Source organism: Zalophus californianus, chromosome 12 (genome assembly GCF_009762305.2).
Source record: "Zalophus californianus isolate mZalCal1 chromosome 12, mZalCal1.pri.v2, whole genome shotgun sequence".
Classification (NCBI taxonomy): Eukaryota; Metazoa; Chordata; class Mammalia; order Carnivora; family Otariidae; genus Zalophus; species Zalophus californianus.
In genome coordinates, this window is record NC_045606.1 from 69,218,117 (window position 1) to 69,240,559 (window position 22,443).

Below are 22,443 nucleotides of genomic sequence, written 5' to 3' on the forward strand. Positions count from 1 at the left end.
AGAATCATCATCTTGAAATAACTACAGTTCTACCATGGCCAAGTAGATGAATAAATGGGCCCTCGGTGCTAAGGAGGGAATTACCACTGACCCCTAAGGCCCAATTATCCACAGCTGGATACCTTGCTTGGCTCAATTGCACTTGTAAATTGTGGGGATCTAACCCAGCTGGTTACTCTCAGCAGAAATGCAAAAATTCTTTCATCTAGCCCAAGTGTCAGCAAACTTTTCTACACAAGGCCACAGAGTAAATAATTCAGGCTTTGTGGGCGATACAGTCTTTGTCACAACTACCCAGCTCCACCATTAAAGCACAGAAGCAGCCAAAATGGATAAGCTTGTCTGTGTTGCAATAAAACTATCATCTAGGGACACTGAAATGTGAATTTCATGTAATTTTTCATCTGTCAGATATTCTTTTTCTTGTGGTATCTTTCAAACACTTAAAAATGTAAAAGCAGTTCTTAGAATGTGGGCGGTACCAAAATGGTGGGTGGCGAGCCATTTGACCCATGGGCCATAGTTTGTAACCCCTGATCTAGCAAAAACCCCCTGGAAGGGCCAAGATAAGCAGAACCGAGATTTTATAACAACTTATCCTATAGATGGAAACTTCACCAGAGGAGGATGCAAAGGCATTTCCTTGCTATTAATGTAACAAATGATATGTCAGGGTATTTAGGTACATAATAAAGGAGGATAGGAAAGAGGCAATTTCCTTGCATCAAATTATGCAATTATGTTTTGTAAAAGAATGACAGCCACTGTTTGTATTTTAGTCTCCTGTTTAACCTTGGCATTTGGGGAGATATATTTAAATCGAAGACACCAATAGCATCCAAATGTTCAAATCAAATAAACAACTGTTGTCAGATTCTTAAGTCTTCCTAAAGGGTATTGCAAGACCTTGAGGAGGGAGATGGGGTGGAGTGAGGTAACGGGCTGAATGGCATCATCAGGTCAGTGAGGTTTTTCGATACCCAGTGGCATCTCTTAAAACTATGACAGGATGCCATAACATTCTTTAAACAAAGTTAGTTTCATTTATTTTACCTTACCAAAAAAGTGGAATGGGGCAGAATACATGCTAATCTGGGGAGGTAGGTGAGGGGTGGTAATGGTTTTTCAGAGAATAAAATACCTGGGTGTCAAAACCTACAGAGCAGTGTTTTTCAGAGTATAGCCCCAAATTTGTACACATTGCAATTTCCTCAAGTCCTTGTTAAAGTCAGAAAATCCCCTGCCCCATGCCAGACATACCCAATCAGAATGTCCAGAGGTGGGACCTGGGAATTTCAGCAAACTCCTGGGTGTTTTTAATGCACATTAAAATCTGAGGGTGCCTGGCTTGAGGAGGTGGGCATGAAAAAACTATAAATGAAAGGTAACATGACACCAGTACAACCACCTTGAGAGAGGCCATGGGTGGGTAGGGCTACTTACTTTGCCTCGGTCAAAATTTTGGATGATAGCCAGGTGCAGGTGCTCCTTGCGTTGCCATTCTGTCTGCATGGGGTAGGTCAGGAACTCCCGGAGGGGCCGATCGGACCATTCCAACAGCTCATCGTATAACAGGAGAGTATATGCAGCCTCTGAAAATTGAGTGGGAAGGCAATGATCAAGACCAGGACCCCTGGACAGCCTCCCCTCAAACGGGGCTGGTTTGGGGCAAATTGGAAAAAATATTTTTTGAATTTCATGATAATGAAGAAAAATGTTCAGGATATATGCAAGAGCCAGTTAATGAGTGATGACTTCCCCCTGAAAGATGGAATTATCAGAGATTTGTATTTCATCTTTTGGCTCCCTACATTCATTCTTCCCCTCACGTCTCTTCCCATACCTCTTCCTTGTTTCTACAATGCCTGTATGCTGCTGGCATAATAAAAATGTTTAAGGATATATTGTTGGAGCTTGTTCAAAGAAATAGGGAGACATGCCTCTGACTGTTGGGGAAGTTCCCTGGTAAATCACTTGGGGTGAGACTGTGGGCATCTTCCAAAGGATGTGATTAGGAAACAAAAAATGGTAATTAAATTCTTTTTGATAATAAAAGGCTGAAAAATTTGAAAATGGTGTTTGGTGGCAGGGTTACGGTATAGGCAGAATTTGGGAGGGACAAAGAAGCCAGAGAGGAGCTAAATGCAGAGAAGAAAAAGAAAAAAAGAAATCTAGTAACAGAGGAGGGATTAGAAAGGGCAGAAGTGTTGGTAAGAAGTGTGTGTGTGTGTGTGTGTGTGTGTGTGTGAGAGAGTGAGAGAGAGAGAGAGAGAGAGAGACAGAGACAGAGACACAGAGAGAGATGACTATTGTGTGTTGCGTGGTATGACCCTCAGTTGGCCCCACAAATCTTCAGTAAAAGTTACTTAAGTCATTACATGTTTGGTGCGGTTGGGATTTCCTGGGAGAACACGTAAAGAAGTAATATTCTAAAATATTTTTTTTAAAGATTTATTTATTTATTTGATGGAGAGATAGAGAGCACAAGTAGGCAGAGCGGCAGGCAGAGAGAGAGGGAGAAGCAGGCTTCCCACCGAGCAGGGAGCCCGATTTGGGGCTCGATCCCAGGACCCCGGGATCATGACCTGAGCCGAAGGCAGACGCTTAACTGACTGAGCCACCCAGGCACCCAAGAGGTGATGTTCTGTATACACACATGGAAATGGTAATCTATAGGCTTAAGCACAGTTGACAGGTAGTGCATTTAACAGAGTACTTGCCATTCTGCAGGTCTCTTCCTGAATCTTAAATATGGCCAAACAAATCAATAGGAACCACAGTTCCATTGTCACTGATGAAGGACTCCAATAATTATTTTGTTCCTTTAATATTATAGTAACCAACTCATTTATTAAATGGAATAAAGTAGACAAACCCTTATGTTATTAATCCATTTAATTATCATCCCTGTATGTCTCTTAAAAGATGTAATAGTTGGCACCTGGGTAGTGCAGTCGGTTGGGTGTCCAACTACTGATTTCAGCTTGGGTCATGATCTCAGGGTCATGAGCTCCAGCCCCGCGTGGGGCTCCACACTCAGCGCAGAGTCTGCTTGAGTTTCTCTCTCCTTCTCCCTCTGCCCCTCCCGCTCGTGCTCTCTCCCTCTAAAATAAATAAATAAATCTTAAAAAAAGATGTAAGAGTAGCTTTTAACAAAATATCAATAAATAGTCATTCTTAATCTTCATTTATTTGCCTTAAGAGTAACTACACGTAAAGCTCTAAAGTAGCAGGTTAAGTCCTATTACTATGATTTGGCCATCTCAGCGTGTAAAATGTAGTTGTAATAAGAAAGGCCTGGGTCCCTATCACTTTTCTCTTGCCTCTTACTTGTGGAAGTCCTGTGAGGCACAGGCTCTGGCCTTTTTTCTTCTTAATTACCTTTGGTGAGCTTAGTCTCCTGGCTTCAATAACTGCAAAAGCTTTCATACCCCACCAGCAGTCTCTTATTCCCCTCTGTTCAGTTTGCACACGGTTACCAGTATGATCTTTCAACTGCAAAGGATCATATTGCTCCCCTGATTCCAAGTAGCCAGTGACTCACAGTAGCTAACAGTAAATGTAGGATTCCTAAAGGGACAGAGAAGGCTGGCCATGATCTGGTCCCTACCAACCTCTGCTCACATTTCCCACCGTCCCTCCTCATAGTACACGTAAGAAGGAGCTCACTGATGTTTCTCCTAAGAAGCCTCCAGCCTCCCTGGTTGGAGCCCCTTGACCCATCATCAGCTTTTGCTGAATGAAACAAGATGCATCCTGATCCGGAGGTAGCTGTACCAGAAAGCTGCCCAAACGGGGACGGAGGTACCTTCTGTTTTAACGGGCACTAGTCAAATTCTATCTTGTCGAAGTTGTACGTGACACGGACAGAGGAGAGTATTGGCTAAAGGGTATTGGTAAATTGGCGGATGCAGAAACAGAGCTGAATCACCACAACGCAGGTTGCCAAGGAAGATGGCTTTTGATGGGACAAAAATGATAATAATGACAGTCAGATCTGCGCTGTATCTGAACAGCTTTCTAGTTTTCTGAGCCCTCCTGAGATGACTTCCTGATCTTTAACTCCCCACATATCCTTACAATAAATGCCAAGCATCTAGGAAAGCCCTAAGTGTGTCCTTGTTCCTCTGTGTGAATAATCCATGGTTCCCTTCATTTACCACATGGATGACAGCTGCAGCCTCTTACCGACTGCTCCTTCAAGCTTTGGCCCTGCACTGCTGAGTAACTCCCTTTTCTCTTAATACACAGCTCTGGAATGATCACTTTTGTCTCTCAGATTTCTTTTGTGTCTCCCCCAGTACCCAAGAACTAAAAAAATACCCTTGCGAGTAATCATTTCCTAGTGAAAAGGATGAAAAGGACCAAGCGAACCCCTTCCCCCGGCTGAAGCCTTCAGCTGCCCACAGGGAGTGACTGAAAGGGCCATGAAGGTCAAATTCACGGAGCCAGAAAGTAGAATGGTGGATGCTAGAGACTGCGGGGAGGAGAAAATGGGAGGTTACTGTTTCATGGGTACAGAGTTTCGGTTTGTGCAGATGAAAAAGTTCTGGAGACCGAGAGCGGGGATGGTTGTGCAACCATGGGAATCATACTTCGGGCCACTGGGCTGTACACGTAAAACCAGTTAAGATGGTAAATTCTATGTTACGTATATTTTACCATAATAAAAAAAATTACAAGGGTGGGGGGCAATGAAGGGTTTTTAGTCCATCGCAACTGCTTTCCAAATCATGCTTGCCCTGGGGTGGTCCAGGGGTGAGGCAGAAGATGAGGGGTGGGTGTGCCCCTGTGGAGTCTGGAAAGATAAGCAGGGATTGGCAAGCCATCAGAAGAAGCTGACTAATGACTGAATGGTGACATGGAAAGGTGTGGAATAAATGACACCTGTCTCAGAATCTGATTCCGGACAAGAATGATGTCTCTCAGGGGTCAATGGTGTGTGTGAAGGAAGCCACACCGTGTCAAAACAATGTGGTAAGTGCTTTACTGAAGCCTGAAAAAGGTGCAATGGAAAAAGAGTTGGAATCATGAACTCAGCGCATGGGAGGGGCGGGCATGGAGTTGCTGTGGGAAAGAAAAGGAAAAGAATTCCGGGAAAAGATAGTAAAAGCACACGCCCTTAAGGATGGAGACAAGGAAGTGGTAAGATGAGTTGCATAGACAGGGGTTGGTTTTATTACGATGCACCTTGAATAAAGAGTTTGAACTTTTTTTTTTTTTTATAGAAGATACCAACTGAAAACTGTTGTATCTAGAGAAGGGGCTGGTGAAATTGTCTTAAAGGGCCAGACAGTAAAAACTTTATAATTATAATAACATAATTATAATGATTTATAATCTGGCTTGCAGGCCACATGGTCACTGCAACTACTCAGTTCTGCCTTTTGTAGGTACAGAAGAAGCCACAGACCATGGCCGCCTCAGTGGGTGTGGCTCAGTTCTAATAAAACTTTTTTCACAAAATCAGGTGGTTGGTCTGCAGGCTGTAGTTTCTGCCCCTGCTCCGGTGCTAATTAAAAAGCAGCCCAGGTGTGAGATGATGAAGGCCTAACGGAGGCAGCTTGAGTGGAAACAATGAAAAGGACGTGGTTTTGAGAGATTGTTAGGAAGGGAAATCCACAGAACACGGTGACTGATGATTTGAGGGAGGCTCAGAGATACCAAAGAGAACATCAAGATCTCCACACTGAGAAAAGAGTGATGCTGTTAATCGATACAGTGAAACTGTAGCTGGAAGCATTATTTAAAATCTGGCCACACAAGGACCATTTCAGAAAGGATTACTTTCTTTTAAAGCTGGATGAGGGACCACAATTCAGGAGTTCCTGGGAAGAATGGTGAGGCAAAAGACTCAGATTTATAGTTCCTACATCCAGTTAAAGGGTTCTTTTCTGGTTACGATGTAGTGAGGACCTTGTATCGTATCTTTCCCCAACTAAAAACCCTAGGCACGATATATAAGGTAACTCTTGGAAGATTCTGAAGAGTAAATAAGAGAAGGTGGGCAGAGTAAGAAAATCAATACTCAAAGAATGACCATAAAAGAGTGAGTTCACGGTTTTTATTTTTTTGCCTTTCATATCTCCTGGCTTTGCCGTCCTGGTCTCCTGGAACTACAAAGGGAAACGGAAAGAAAAAGCTCCCAGGAAATTTCCTCTGGGCAGAGGGTTGAGATGAGGACCCTTCTGGGGTCCTTCTAGGACCTTCTAGCCTCCCCCCAAGTCCTGGGAACACAGCGCAAAGCTGCGGTGCACACAGGGAGGGCTTCACAGTGGAAGCAGAGGCATCCCCGGCTTTCTTATGTTGAGTGCTTGGCCCCCAGGAAGACCAGCTGTAGGGAGTGCATCACGGTGTGGGGAGGATCAAGTCTTGGCTTTGACTAATTTGACTCCGATTAAGTGAGAGTGCTAGGAAAAGGAGCCCTTGGGAGAAAGGAAAAGTGAGGAAGATCACAGAGAGGAGGCACACAGAGAAAGGGATTTTTAAATGTTGTGTATGATGTCCTGGGCTCACCTGCAAGCTGCACGTACGTTGAACAGACCAGAATCAGCATAACAGAGCTTTTGAGAAATGGAACTATGGTACAGACCACTGGTTAGGTCCCAGGCTCTCCCTGGGTGACATATATGCAGGACAGACCAGAACAGTATGGCGAAGGCTTTGAAAATTAAGCAGACATTGGAATCGCAACCTTCAGAAGGTGGCTTAGGACTTGAGGTTTGAATCTAACTGGACTGTCTGCTGAAATTAAAAAAAAAAAAAAAAAAAAAACCCTCAACATTCTCCAGAAGGTTTGAACAGAACCCAGAGTCTCATAATATTCAAAATGTTCATGAAACAACCCCAAATGACTTGACATTCAAAGAAACAGGATAACTGAAAAATTTCAAAGGGAAAAGGCAATTAACAGATGCCAATCCCAAGATTCAGTTGTTGGATTTACAGATAAATACTATGAAGCAGCTATTATAACCATGCTCCTTAAAGTACAAGGGAACACTCTTGAACAGAAAGATATAATTTCCCTACAAAGAAATGGAAGCTAAGAAAAGAAAAGAAAAGAAAAGAAAAAAAACCAAAAGTGGGAAAGGAAATTTTAGAAACGGGTGATACAGTAACAAAAATTAAAATTTCACTGGAAGGGCTCAGTAGCTGAATGGAAATGGCACAGAAGAGTCTGGACTTGCAAATGGACCAACAGAAGTTATCTAATTTGAACAAGAAAGAAGAGAAATTGGGACAAAAAAAATGAACAGAGCCCCAAGAACTTACAGAACAATACCAAAAGGCCTAACATTCACGTCCCTCCTAGTTCCAAAAGTGAAGGACCAGTGCAGAAAATACATTTGAGGAAATAATGCCTGAAAACCTCCCAAATCTGGTGAAGGAAATAAGTCTGTAAATTCAAGAAACACCATGGACCCAAACAGGATAATCTTAAAGAAAGCCATGCCCATATACATCATAATCAAACTGCTGGAAACCAAAGATAAAGTCTTGAAAGCAACCAGAGAAACTTATACATTATACACAGGGACACAATTTAGATGACTGTTGATCTCTCACTGGAAACCATGGAGGCCAGAAGACAGCACAGCAACATTTTTCAAGTACTGAAACAAAAGAACTATCGAACTAGAATTCAATATCCAGCAAACGTATCCTTCAGGGATGAAGGCAAAATGAAGACATTCTCCGATGAAGGAACACAATAAGAAATTCTTCACCGCTAGATCTACTTTTTTGTTGTTGTTTTGTTTTTAGAGATTTTATTTGTTTGAGAAAGAGAAAGAGAGACAAGGAGAGGGAGAGAGAATGTGCAGCAGACTCCGCACTGAGCACTGAGCACAGAGCCCAGAGCCCTACTCAGGGCTTAATCCCACAACTGTGAGATCATGACCTGAGCAGAAACCAAGAGTCAGCCACCCAATTGGCTGAGCCACCCAGGCGCCCCTCACCACTGGATCTACTTTAAAAGAAATATGAAGACAAGTTCTTTAGGTTGAATAAAAATGATAACAAAGAGGAACTGAGAACTTCCATGAAGGAAGAAAGAGCAACACAAACAGTAAATATATGAGCAAATTTGATAGACTATTTAATCCTCTTAAATTCTTTAAAATAGGTATAACTGTTAAAGTAAAAACTACTTTATCTAGTGGGGTTTTCAATGTATGCACACGTAATACGTAGGACAACTACAGCATAACGTTATTTAACTTGAAGTGGTAAAATACCAACTGTAAGTAGACTCTGAAAAGTAAGATATGTATTTTGTACTCCCAAAAGCAACCTCTAAAAAACAATGCCAAGAGATATAGTAAAAAAGCCAATAAATTAAAATGAAGTAGCTAGAAACAGAGATCCAGTTAAAAATTTCAATTTCAAAGTACAAATGCTTGAGTCCTCAGCTCTAATTATACAAAGCAAAGGAGTGACCATGTATAATATACCAGAGTCCAGCCCACTCTCCCCAGCCTGAGCCAAAAGACAGAATTACCTGTGAAGTTTTGCGCTTTGAGATGCAGATCATAGAGTTTGTGGATGTAGCGTATATACATCTCTTCCTTGTTTAGTTCAGTCTTATAGAAGTTCTGTAAAAAAGAATACAAGTATGGATCATTCCTCAACAGTTAGGCCTGCAAATCGCTGCTTTTTACTCTGTGAAATTCTGTGTCTGGAACTATAAGAATGGATGTATTTTTCTATATAAATGTCTTTTTAAAAATTAAGGAAGGAGGCCCAGTGATATACTTTCAATGCAACACTGTGTTAAACATTACCTAGCAATTATTGGATAAGCTGGTAATGCTTGGGGAGTGTTACTGCCAGTGACTCACATTTCTTTGGTACTCTATTATTTTTTTGTTAGTGTTACTGTCTATTCAACTAAAAAAATACTAAAAATAACAGATGAAGCTGCTTACTAAACCTGAGCACTGATATTCAAAGGATAGTTTAATTTCAAATAGCACACATATTTGCTCCTTAAGGAAAAAAAAAGTTTCTAAGATCTATAGGTAAGGATGAATAAAAATAATGTAAAAGCATTTTTTCTTCCCCTGAAGAATCACATAAAAGAGGGTAAATGAAAATGCTCTTTATTGGTAAGGTATTATTCTGAGTTTCTTGTGTTGGAGTTTCAAAATCTCCAGTAAAGGGATTATTAACAAGAGATTTCAAACTATTATTAGAGGTGCATGCTTATCAAAGATATTTTATTTTTAAAAAAGTATCTGGATCTTACTAACCTTCTCTAAAATGTTTTTAACATTAGTTATGAAAGATTCAACTTTGACTTACCTGGACACATAATGTTGGCTTTTTAAAGCTGTAAGCTATAAACATCCACATGTACTCCTTCACCACATCCTACAAAGTACCTTAGCCCTCACTGAACTTAGTAAACATAGGAACAAAAATGTACATGACATTAGGTTCCAGCAAAAGCAGGATGCCGTGAGGTTCTAAATGGGGCACTTATTTTAAGCAGATCATTGTGAATTATGAAATCGCTGCACAAGCCCTCTGAACTGTTATCATTGTTGTTGACTGATCCTCGCTGGTATGGGGAAGACGGGAAAATGAGCAGGGATAGGGGGAAAGACCAGGAATTCTAAAAATCTTTGAAACTGATTAGCTAGACAGGGCTCTGGTGATGAACCGAACTACCCAGTGTGGTTGCTTAAATTGCACTTGGCTTCAAGCCCGTGGACCTTCTGTCAAATGCACTTTCTGTCCACTACCTAATAGTGTCTGTTCTTCAATATGAGAACTCTTATAACCTTGAGATACTGACATGTAGTTGAATGCCTCACAGATTTTTTTTCTTCCAATTTATACCACTATCCTCCCCCTTTTCCTCTTGTCTCCTATAGATCTTGGCATTCCTTAAAAATCTAAGTAAATAATGCCATTCACATCTCTCTTATTACGACCAAATTCATTTTAACTAGCAAGATTTGTTGTACTGTAAACACAAGTCTAACAACCCCACAGCAGGCTTTTTACATTATTAAGGGATGATTTGCTCTAATAGCTTTCTGGTAAGAAGCAGCATTTTTGGGGGAACAAAATAAGTGATCACTCTGTAAGTGAATAATTCTCCTTAAAAGTTAAAAAGAAGAAGAAAAATCTCTCCAGTCAGTAGATGAGAATTTTTCACATATGTCTGGCAAAACTTGTGACACAAAGAACAAAACAATAATTGCATTTCCTAGTATGAGTCATGTCAAACATTATGCATTTTGACCAATTTAACACTACAGTTTAACTTCAATCTTGTGAAGGAAGCCAGAGCTCTCCTGAAGACAACCTGGAATTAATCTTTCCAAAGAGTTAAGGAAATCTCTAAGAGGAAGTGAGTAGCTGAAGACAACCATATTACTACTAGAAAACATCAAGAACTTTCCATATGGACTAGAAGCTAAAAAGATTAGCTTCGAAGTTATATACTTGGCACTTTGATAATAAGCATTCTTGTGCTAGTTTGAAATTAGAACAGCTTTCAAAATGTTAACATTTTTGGGGCACATGGGTGGCTCAGTCGGTTAAGCATCTGCCTTTGGCTTGGGTCAAGATCCCAGGGTCTTGGGATAGAGCCCCGTGTCGGGCTCTCTGCTCAGGGGGAAGCCTGCTTCTCCCTCTCTACCTGCCTCTCCCCCAGCTCATGCTCTGTCTCAGATAAATAAATAAATAAATAAAATCTTTTTAAAAAATGTTAACATTTTCTATACTGTTCTTGGTCAATGTAAAGCCAAAAGGATAAATTCTTTGTGTCAAGTGAATTCTGCTGGGGCCACTGATTTTATTAGGTCTCTGGCTTATTCCTACTGGGCGACTACACATATTTCGAGCAAGCATTCATTCTTTCATCCGGGGAAATGATCTCTTCTGTTACGCCAACTGAGGAAATGAACCCAGAGTCTGCATGTGCCTGTTTACCTCCACACAGAGGGCACTGTGGCAGAAGATGGAGACAAGGGAAGAAGATTCTTCTGGAATAAGATCAAGGTTGTCCTTCGAGGTTATTTATGCAACTCTGTGGCCAGTGTTGGGGAAAAGCTGGGGTTAAGCTGATGGACTAAGAAGACTGAAAGCTTACAGAGCACTTGGCCCTTCTGCCCAAACACTGATGCACAGGTAGGGACATAGAGGCAGCTCGGGCTGAGGATCTCGAACGTGGTAAAGGGCTGGCAGTAGCAGGCAAGACACTGGGGAAGACTTAATAATGACGATGTTTGAGGTTAGAAATGAGGGCTCAGAGGGGAGGTGAGTGGGCTGACCTTGTGAGTCTGGCCTGGGGGCCTGAGGTCACTGCTGGGTCTGATGACAAAAATTATGTCAGAAAGTGCGCCAAAAGATGGGGCCGGGTAGAGGGCTCTCGGGTCTCACTATTTTTAGTGACCGAGTTGGGAGGTGGAGATGTGGGATAAGAGTTCAAATGTGGAAAAAAAAAATTTAAAAAATAAAGAAAAGAAAAAAAATGCAGAACAAGCATTGGGTGTGGTAAAGGACACAGGCATCTACTCGGAGGTGAAGCAGGGTGCAGCGAGGACACAAATCAGGGAAACTGATAACAAGAGAGCAGAAGTCCTGAGCTTTGACAGGGGCTGTGAGGGGAAGACACAGAACACATTGGAAAGACTGAAGCCGGTGAGTTGGACAAGACAGATGAGAGTGGGGGCAAAAGACACTTCCACGGTGCCGACCAGCAGGGCACGTGAGCTATTCCAACAGAGTCAGGAGAAGAATATCTGTACAAGTACTTAGAATAGCTGATGAGGTTTCATCTATTCTGCAACATGAGAGAAAGAAACCGTGGCATCACAAATTTAGACCTGGAAGCAGTCACATAGTCCTGTATTTCATATCTGACTAAGGGAAACTCTGCAAGGCATCAATATTAATATATATATTAATATATATAAGAATTATATTAATATATGAGAATTTCTATATTAACTATATATAATTAATATATAATTAATATAAATATATATATATCTAAGAATGTCTCTATGTATGGTCATTCTTTAGTTCTGTGGTGAGAATACCATCCTATTTATCAGTTAGTGATGAGACATTTTCATACAATTTAGTTTTCCAGGACAATTGTGGCTTAGCCTGTCTTCCTTACATAATATTTAATTTTACTCCAAAAAAATGTCCTCTTTGGGTGATCAATTATATGGTCATCGCAGTTATAATGCAAAACTTCACAATAGTGGTATTAGACAATTTGCAAACAAGCTAGAGAGTGAAAATTAGTATGTTAAACAGAAATTGTCATTTGTTCACAGAAGAAGAGATGACTAATATTCATTAAAATGTAGAATGAATATAAGAAGGAGGACAGAAAGAAACTGTCTATACAGAAGTAGAAAGACCTCTCTATCTGGGGACATGGTGCCTTCTTCTAGGAAAGCCACAGAAGACTCCCGGATGGTAAAGCTCCACAGGAGAGGAGGGGGCATCACTCTCTGATCTCACAGAGCCTCGGGGGGCAGGGGGGGGTGCAGTGCGTGCATTCTGCAATGTTCGCAGCTGAGAATTTTCTGGGATTTAATTCAACCTGAAGCTTGCTATGCTTCTTTTGAAAACACTTCCAAGCTCTTCTAAGAAACATCCAGATAAAAACACATTGTAAACTAAAAACAAACAAAACAGTATTTCTGTGAAAAATCAAACGTTAGGATATAAGGAGGAAAAGGGGAATAGTTTACTAACCAGAAGGCTAACTGTGCAGCCAATCTTTTTGCCATCTACCTCTCCCATTTTCATGCAGTCCCTAAAAACAAAAAGCAAGAGTCAGAACTCAGAACTTCCTTATTAGGGGCAAACACAGTTTCTTCTGGGGGAGTGGGGTGGGGAGTACTGTCAGAGACCCCAGGCAATTCGCAAGTTGCTGTAGAGAAGGAGGCTCTGGGGACTAGGGGAGTGGCCCCAGGCTGCAGGATCTCAGGAGAGACGCTCCTGAGCACCAGTTTCTGCTGCACATTTCCCTTGCCTGTGGGCTCCACTTCCTCTCATTCGCGCAGGGTGTGGGGCGGTGGGGAGACGGTGGAGTGAAGATGCGTTCTTATACACCTTCTTCCAGCGGGGTGGGAAATAGCTGGAAGCCTGGCCATCAACAACAAGAATGAGGGTTTCATTCTTAAAAGAAAAATACCATGCATTTAAGTGGGATGAACTGCTTTAACAGTTGAGATAATTTAAAAATCAAAAAATTACATCTATGAAAGGTAAATAGTGTGTGCTTCGCACCCCACCTCCCTTCATAAGAAAGCAGCCTGACCGTACAATTCTCTGTTACACTGTCTTCACCCTAAAACGGAAGGATCTACTGGTTCTAATGGCTGAGTCTAAACACCAAAAAAGATCCCTTTACTCATGGGACTCTGAGAACCTTCTCAATTCACTCAGACTTTGAAAGAACAGTCCACCGAACAAAAGAGAGAAAAAGGGACAAAAATCAACTAAAAACTCAGAGCCAGCGAGTTAGAAGTCCATTATCTTACTGCACAAGGTTCTGTGGGCTGATTAACTCCAGCGGGAAGTTGACTGGATCCTAACTCTCTGATTTTCCAGCTGGAGCGCAGCACTTCTGGGAAGCAGGGACTCGGCTTACCTGTAATCTAACAACCTCTCCATCAGACGAGTTACAGTGGCAATTAATGAAACGCCACTTTCCCTCCATGTTTCCCGCTCAATTTTCTTTAGTAGACTGGAAAAGAAAGAACCCAGGGCATTTTCAACATTTATTTTTATCAGTCACCATGACAACCATCTTACTTTCATCAGTACCTTAAATGCCTTAGCAACCACTGCAACATCTCACAAGTAGCACGATTTGCACACAATGTCTTACCTAGGATAGGGACCAAATAGTGGAATTCTAATCCAGGAAGCATTGACAAAGCAAATTGATTTTCAGATTATCCAAGTCATAAAACACGAACACATGCATATGATCATATTTTCAAAATATACAAGCACCCCACAGCTCAAAGGCATTCTCCCCTAGCTTCTCTCTTACACTAACAGAGGCTTGAGCCTTACCACAGCAAACACCGTGAAAAGCGAAAACAGGAGTACCTCTAAGTTTACTTTGAAATAAGATCTTGCTGTTATTCACATAAAAATGTTTTCCTACCTCTCGGTAGAATGCATCTTCATCCAGGCAATTTTACTGCAATGCAACTGCTAGAGGAAAATCCTTGTACAGACGGTATGACGTTTTGCGTTTTTTCCTTTCCCTTCACATTTGCCCACTCAATACATATTGTACTATCTGTGCACTCAACAGTTTCATTCATTTTGTCATTAATCACAGGGGATTGTCTATGTGGTTGTTAGAGCAGATTGATGACAAGTACCGAACCACATTCTCTCCTCCTACATTTTCCCTAATCTTAAGCACCTTGGAGCAGAGGCACTATGTAAACACAGAATCACAACAATCAGAATAATCAGGATCTGTTTGACTTTCACTCCTGCCTCTTGGCAAATTAAGCATACACTTGGCAAAGCGTTTATGACTAAACTTTCCCAAAAGATAAAAGTAAGAACACAGGCATGGCAATGTGAGGATCCTTCCCCACCCCTCTGCATTTAATGATCTTTTCTGTCTAAAATCTTGTTTCTCTTTCATCTTGGTTTCGGGAATAAGAGAGAGAGAAAACATTTCTCACAAGTACAATCTAAGCCAATCATATATTGTGTTTAAAGGAAAAATAAACATTAAAGAAAAAAGCCATTCTGCCAAAGCTAGCTAGCTTGCTTCCTTGCTTCCTTCCTTTCTGTGGCTATGTTCTCTCCCAATTTCCTTCTCTATTTCTTCTCGGTGTTGCCATTCCAACACCAGCCTTCTGTCTTGTCTCCTCATCTGTTGCCTCTGCATCCCTGAGCATTCGTTTCCTGGTTTATTCTGAACTGCTTCCTAGATTAAGTGGGGGGAGGGAGGGAGAGAAGCTGTACACCATGGGATGGAGCCCACCCTGACTAATCTCCCAGGGAAGGTCCCCTAGCTTGTTTAAAATGTGTTTTCTTTTAAGAACCCTCTGAACAGCACCTGTTTTAAGCTTAAATGCCAAACTGGTATTGAACCAAGTACTCAAATGCAAATCTGCCTGCCAAAGCAATGCAGGATGATGTAGAAATTTCCCCAAGTGACAGCCCACACCTCATATACTTTACAGGCTGAAAAACAAAGAACTCAAGTTAAGTAATAATTCTAAAAATATATGGAGACTTCTTTTATGGGCATGAATTTCATTAATTTGCACAGCCTCCTGATGCAGTAAGAAATCAGAGCTACATAAACCCTCTTGTAAGAAAAGGCACAGCTCTGCAGAGTCCGCTTAACCTTGACTAATCCCAGACCCAAATGTTAGGACCAAGTCTAGAACCCAATTCATGTGCTTTCACAGCTAGGCTTGTTCTTTCAGTCGGGAAGCTTGTTCTCCCAGTTTATCTGATACAAACTGAGAAGGGGAGCCCATCAGAAAGAAGAAAAGAGTCTAGATAACTTCGGTGAGACTGGGTGTTTTTATTTGGTCTATAATCATGCCCATGTGCCCATGCTGAGTACACAGGGAATTCATCCAGTAACAGTGAAGGGTGATTTCTTATTGCTAGTTGACAGGCAATGGGCCTCCATAATACTGGAGAGCTGGATAAACCAGAATCCTATAGGATGACATAATGCTCAGCAGGTTCTTACTCTGTGAAAAAATATTAACAGGGGGAGGTAGAATCTGACCCTAAATCTGCTTCTCTCTATAACATCATACAATGTTGTTGAGGCCATCACTCCTACAAGAAACACCTGTGTCTGCCCATGCTCTACTTAATCCAAAGAGTCAGACACCTGAGATCTGTGTCGCATATCCACTCTAAAATTAAATGTGTGATCGCCATATAAAGACCTCTGAAATGACCTGGAGTCTTATTTAATTATTTAGTGCAACATATGAGAAAGAAGTGAGAGGGATGGTGGCTCTTCTGGAAAGTGCCCTACTGTGTGCTCCCACAGCACAGTCACTGCAGCATCCCCAGCCCTAGGAGAGTACCTGACCCAGGGAGGTGCTTGGTAAATAAAACCAAACAAGTGAACCAAGCAGAGCCAGGGGAAGCAGAATTTAGTTCTGACACTCTATGCTGGAGATTTCACACTGGTGTCTATGATCTACAATTGCAGCATTATCAAAAATAATAAATCCTGACTTGTACTTATTCAAAAAGATGGAGTATGGGTCCATGAAGATAATGTTGGGGGTAGGGGTGGGGAAAGGTGAGCAAGCTCTTAGGAAGGAAACCACGGCAACTCCTACATGTTCAGGAAGCAGGAAGCTACTTTCAGCTTCTGAACAAATTTGAAGAAGTTTTCAATATGAACTACAGAGAACAAATGAGAATCTGTACCATAACGGCATGTGTTCCTAATTCATAACGTGTGCAGTGACTCACAGTGCTTATACTAATTCATGGTGACTTCTATTGCCGAAGAAGTATTTCATTGTTTCCTGAAATACAGTTAGCTTTTCACTTTCTTTTCTGAGCCCAGGTAGTAATGATATTTAATTATCACTTTAGGTTTTATTTAATCCCAATATGCTAATGAGAAAAGCATGAAAGAAAAATATTTATAGTAACATTTCTAATAATATGCTAAAAATCACAAAAGAAAAATAATCTCCATTGAATGAATCAGGCACCTTAAAACAGTCTTAACTAGAGAGGTTTAATATATTAATTACTGGTTTGATTCTAATGTCAAGGTACATCTTCTGTTTCAAAGCCCCATTTATACACAAGCAATCCAAATTGCAAGCTATAGGCCTTTATTAAAGTAGATAAGAGGCACTATAAAATGATGTATTTATTAATCTTGTGAATTTATTATAAATAATTAATCACAAATCTCAAGAGATTCATTTCACTGAGTGCTTTCTCATTTTAGTTCTTTGTTCAAACCAAGGACTAGTAACTGAAATGAGAGGAGTTTTCAAAGGCAATTTATTACACTGGATGAGGTTTTAATCAGAGTTCTTGCTAAACTCCAGCTGTCATGAAACACAGACGCTTTGTATACTAGAATGAACGAGGGCTTGGTGAATAATTACTAAAAGTTCCAGTTTAATTACAGTATCAGAAGAAAATGGTTTTGTTCAGGAGTCAGTACAAAGAATGTATTTTATCATCACCCACCATCATCCCAAGAAATCTGTATACCCCTTCTTGGCTTTTCCTTTGAATGTAATTTTCTTAAAAGGTTCAGGGATGATTTTGAATCAGGCAAGTTGAAACCTATCAGTCACTAATAATACTTTCTAAACCTGGATACTAATATATCTACTTTTCTAAATTAATGATAATAAAAACCAAGTATACAACTTGGCATTTGGCTATCAGTTCTGAAGCATTAATAGTTTGACGTGACGCTTGGGCACACATACAAGGCAGAGCATACTCTGTGACAGAAAAATGTATCGCTGAATGATTTCTGTACTTCTGAAAGAACTGCAAACATTTTCCAGGCACAATGAGCTAGTCCTGCCTCCAAAAAGAAACACTTTATCAATATACTAGGACTGAAAGTGGCTAAGATCCATAGAAAACTGTAGAGAAAACAAGTGTTGGAATTAAACCCCTAAAGTTCTAGAACACTCTTACATGAACTCTCTGGCCATCTCACACTGTGATGAAAACTTGGGATAAGCCATTCACCCTGGACTGAGATCACATTCTATTAGGAAGGACAACCTCAAACTCCCCTTTAGTCTGTTGTTGTTCTAGCTTCCATCCAAATCCAAATCACAGAAATTTACTAAAAACGACTTGCTTCTGCGATATTCTAATAAGAACATTTAGAAAGCAATTAATAATGCTGAGTGAGCAATCAGTATCGATGAATCAAATCAAGTGCTGAAAAACAGATGCCAGGTAGGTTAGTTTCCCCATCAACAAATCAGCCAAGGATATCCTGCTTTGGAAAGCATTGCACACGAACACCATAATCACACCATTGTCCCTCCCCCCCCCCACCCGCCCCCTTTTCCCACTCTTAACCCTACTTAAAATCATTATCTTGCAGCCCCAGCTTTAATTCTTAGGCTTGAAAAGAGTGAGATTTGTTACAGAACACAAGTGACCTGACCTAATCAGAGATTAAAATAAGGAGCCAGGTCTAATCATCAACATAATAAGATTCATTCACCAGAATTAGGCAATTATCCTTTATTTCACACTCCACAAAGACAAAGCACTCCTGTGAGACCCAAGCTGTCTTTGCAGCTCTCAGCCGCCCAGCACTGACACCAAATCCTCTGAATGGAATCGACTGGAGATACACATATTACTCACATACTGTTGAAGAGCTCGCGGTATGTTTCATCACCTTTGCCTTCGGACATCAGGCTATCCAGTTTGTCAATTAGCTTGGCTTCCACCTGAAACATACCCAAATATTACTCCCTTTCCTCCCCTTCACAAGTGGGATCTCTAGGCAAACCGAAAGGTATTTATATCTGCAAGGAAAAAAACCACAGTAAATTTTGTGAAAGCAACATTAGCATAAGCTGTGGTTAATAGCAGACACCCCCTTGGAATTCTAGAGGGCTAACGGAGATGGAGCAACATGACTTCAAACTCCCAGAGGGGTATCATTTGCTGCCACCAAAGACATCTATTTGTTGACTCAAACACAAATGCTAGCAGCCCAGCTTAAACATTTGAATTTTTTTAAGAGCCATAAAAACTGGCAAGTCTACTTATTTATTTTTTTTTAAATCACTAGATGTGTAAGAACATTAGCAAAGTAACATACCCACAGACATTAATTTAAATCTCTGATGTGTTTTGTATCTATTTTCTTTCTCAAAACAGTTCGAGGTTGCACTAAATCTTTGCTCAAGTTGAGAACTTGCCTTATCCATGTACAGATGGTAGATCCATAGAAAGAGTCTAAGTCAGCAATAAGCTACATGAGAGAGAAAGGACATATTTCCCGAAAAACTGCAGTCAAAACATTTGAATCTTCAAGAATGTAAACTCCTTGGGCCTTGACTACCAGGAAAGCAGAAATATGCCTTCGTCTAGCTGAGACAGAAAGACAGAAAATGAAACACCCCTGCATGGCCAGAGAGAGGTAAGCCACTACAGATTGGGAGGGATATTTGACTTTGTCAAAGGACTAAGTTCAGTTATTCCTTTGAATCAAATTCTAATAAGGCTATGAAGACCAAAGGGAAGGAGAGTGGCCCCGCCCCCCCGCAGGTACAATTTTAAAATAGCCTTCCATTCAGTTATTAGCTTTCTTGAAATGAGGTATCGAAACAGGTAAAATGCCATGCTTCTGCAGTAGGAGGGTTCTGTGTATGCATTCAGCTCGCTCGCAGAGTTGATAATCATTCCCCAAATTTGAGAAAGCCTTCATTTGGAGAAGCATGAAGGCGGGGGGAAGCAGATCCTTCACACAGGTGACTGAGTACAGGTCAGTGAGGTGATTATTCGAACAGAAAGAAGGCGACTATCTCCAACTTGAGTGACCTGGCGTGGCAAAAGCAGCTGATTTCTTATGTAATCTGGTTTTGTAATAAAAACATCTATTCTTTCCAAAACTGGAGCAGAGCAGTCAGAACCTATGTCAATGAGACATAATAGGCTCATCCAGGAATCTAGATGCAAGAATTTCCACTGCTCTCCTGTTTAAATTAATTATCAACACTTCAAGCAAAAAGCAATGAAATACACTGTGCATCAAATGCTCAAAACCTAGCCATTCACCAGGTGCAATGTGCAGACCACAGAGAGGTCAATGATTTTAAGAATCATTAAGCTTCTGATTCCTCTGTGTTGTGTCTAACTGGGAACAGATCAAGTCTCCGCCAGCTCTTCAACAGAGACCCTGGAAATCACAGAAGTTTTCAGCAGAAAGGGATTTTAGAGCTCCCCCAGAGGCTCAGGGGAACATAGGACTGCAGAGGTGACCAAGGCCACCAGGAATGGGAGAAGGCAGGTGAGGCTGGAATCTAAGTCCCTTGACAGCTGGCTCAGTGCTCATTTCCCAACTCGGAGTTGAATCTGGTAGCTCAGAGATGCTCGAGGAGAAATGAAATTCTCCCCAGCTGCTCTGAGAAGCTCATCCGCCTACCTGTTTAAAATTGCCACTCCGCCTCTGCTCCCAGTCCATCATATCATGAAAAATAGGAATCATGACATTCCGGAGATCTGGCTGGGGTATCAAGGTCACTTCTAGGAAAGGGCCAATCAAGGCAGGAATAAAATGAAGCTTGTGCTCTCCTAAATTGAATAAAACATTTGAGTTTCAGTATATTTAATCTTAGTAGGATTTCAGAAAATTAATATCATTAAATTTATTATAAATGATTGCCACAAATATATTCAATTATAGTTGTCTCTCCAGGCAAGAAAGTATTTCCCTAAGCAGATATATAAACAGTGAATTTCCATACGTTGATTAATATTTCTCCATCATTTTTCATGAAAAAACTGTGGATTTACTTTTTCACAGTTCAACCAAAAGCTCTGAGATACCATGAAAAATTACACCACAAATTAAAAACGACAAATTAAAATTACACCAAAAGTTAAATCATTGGGAATTGGTTATGTACACTCTTACACAGTCACACATCAAAATTTTTATGCAGTCACTAAAACTGAGGCTTAGGAAGGATAATAGGCAAAGCTTTTCGATAGAATTGAAAAAGCAAGGTACAATACAGTATGGACAGGTACGTCTTACATTAAAAAAAAAAAAAAAAGCTATATGTAATAGTCAAGAAGATTATATCCCCTAACGTTAACCATGAAGGTTATCTCTGGGTGGTAAGAGTAGAGTCAATTTTTATATATGAAAAAAAGTGGTCCCTGCATTGTACAAATTTTCTTATGTTTTTAAACATAATAAACAGCCTAATAGAAAACTAAATGGTAATCCAAAAAAGGGGAATGTGAGTTTTCTAAAAAGATTACACTTTAACAACAGTGAACTCAAAATGGTGTATTAACAAAGTACACAAAGTATGGTGCTGATGCTTCATTGAAAAGGAAGGTAGAGGGTCGGATGACACTGATGATTTCATCTAGCAGATGAGTGTCGTGTTCCATCCATTACACTAATGGTGTATGTTAAATCTCACAGTTTTACTTTGATAATAAGAATACTGCATGCAATGGAAAACACATCACTTCTCAAGTGCTAACCTTGAGCATTGTGGCTGAAAGCATATGACACTTAAAGCATCCATTTAAAACCCATAGAACAGGTTGGGAAGCTGGGCAGAAGAGAGCTGGCTTCATGATTAAGATAGTTTCCCCCTTATTATTCTTTTCTACCTCTGATCTTTTAGTAGTAAGGATCAAATACACACAAAATCATATCGTTCAGAGTTACTGGCACATTTTGGAGTTACATACCTTCACATTAATTTTCAATTTCTCTTTGTTTTCTGTACTAGGAGGCATTAGGGTGGCCAAAGAGCTCAGAGGTATACAAATCCAGGGTACAAATATACAGTTTACATTTATACTGACTTTAGAGGGGCTTTTATTTTTTATTTATTTTATTTTTTTTTAAGATTTCATTTATTTGAGACAGAGAGAGAGAGAGCACACACAAGGAGGGGCAGAGGGAGAAGGAGACTCTCCACCGAGCCAAGAGCCCAAGACCCTGAGATCATGACCTGAGCCAAAGGCAGATGCTTAACTGACTGAGCCACCCAGGCGCCCCTTATTTTTTATTTTTTGATACAGTGAGTGGTGTGGGGCAGAGGGGCAGAGGGAGAGGGAGAGCATCTTAAGCAGACTCCATGCTGAGTGCCCGGATACAGGGTTTGATCTCATGACCCTGAGATTGTGACCTGAGTGGAAATCAAGAGTCAGATGCTTAACCCACTGAGCCACCCAGGCGCCCCTAGAGGGGCTTTTAAAAGAAAGAATAGGAAAGGAAAAATTTGGAATTGGAAAAAAATGATGAGTGAGATTAGAGACAGACAAACCCAAGTGGGTGTTTGTGAAGTCATTGTGTTTTGTGACTGAAAGTGCCTAGAGACAGTTCAGCCATGTTCAGGATGTGGCCCCCAACCCTTTTCCTCAGTGCTATGGGACCTAAGCAGGACACAAGTCATAGGCCTCGGCCTATCCGAAAGTCCCTTTCCTTCCCAACACTGAGGCCACATCGTCTTTTCCTTTCTCTTTGAGGTTTTTCATTAAAAGTAACTTGTTTGCTCACCATCTTACTTATCCATACCCATTATGTGTGAGGAATAAACTTGGCTTAGAATTCTTTTTGCTTTCCTACCTTTCTCTGTGACCCAGGTACAATCGTATCTCTCCCAAGGGACTCCTTAGTTTTCCTCATCTGACCAAGAACACCTCCTTCTTACTCATCAGAAGAAACTTCCTTATTAATCT

General features: G+C 40.8%; 1 protein-coding gene across 10 annotated transcripts in view; it reads right to left on the reverse strand.

Annotated features, from left to right (window-relative positions):
- DOCK4 (dedicator of cytokinesis 4) overlaps nt 1-22,443 on the reverse strand; it is a 428,555-nt gene that overhangs the window by 45,953 nt on the left and 360,159 nt on the right. For 8 of the 10 annotated variants that reach the window (XM_027573302.2, XM_027573297.2, XM_027573301.2 and 5 more), the window contains 7 exons: nt 20,159-20,307; nt 18,370-18,455; nt 13,874-13,900; nt 13,634-13,729; nt 12,733-12,793; nt 8,504-8,597; nt 1,444-1,592 (listed from right to left, as the gene is read on the reverse strand). In XM_027573302.2, the coding sequence (XP_027429103.1) occupies nt 1,444-1,592; nt 8,504-8,597; nt 12,733-12,793; nt 13,634-13,729; nt 13,874-13,900; nt 18,370-18,455; nt 20,159-20,307 (662 nt within the window). The remainder of the gene's footprint in view (nt 1-1,443; nt 1,593-8,503; nt 8,598-12,732; nt 12,794-13,633; nt 13,730-13,873; nt 13,901-18,369; nt 18,456-20,158; nt 20,308-22,443) is intronic. The other 2 variants (XM_027573299.2, XM_027573300.2) reach the window with 1 other exon arrangement.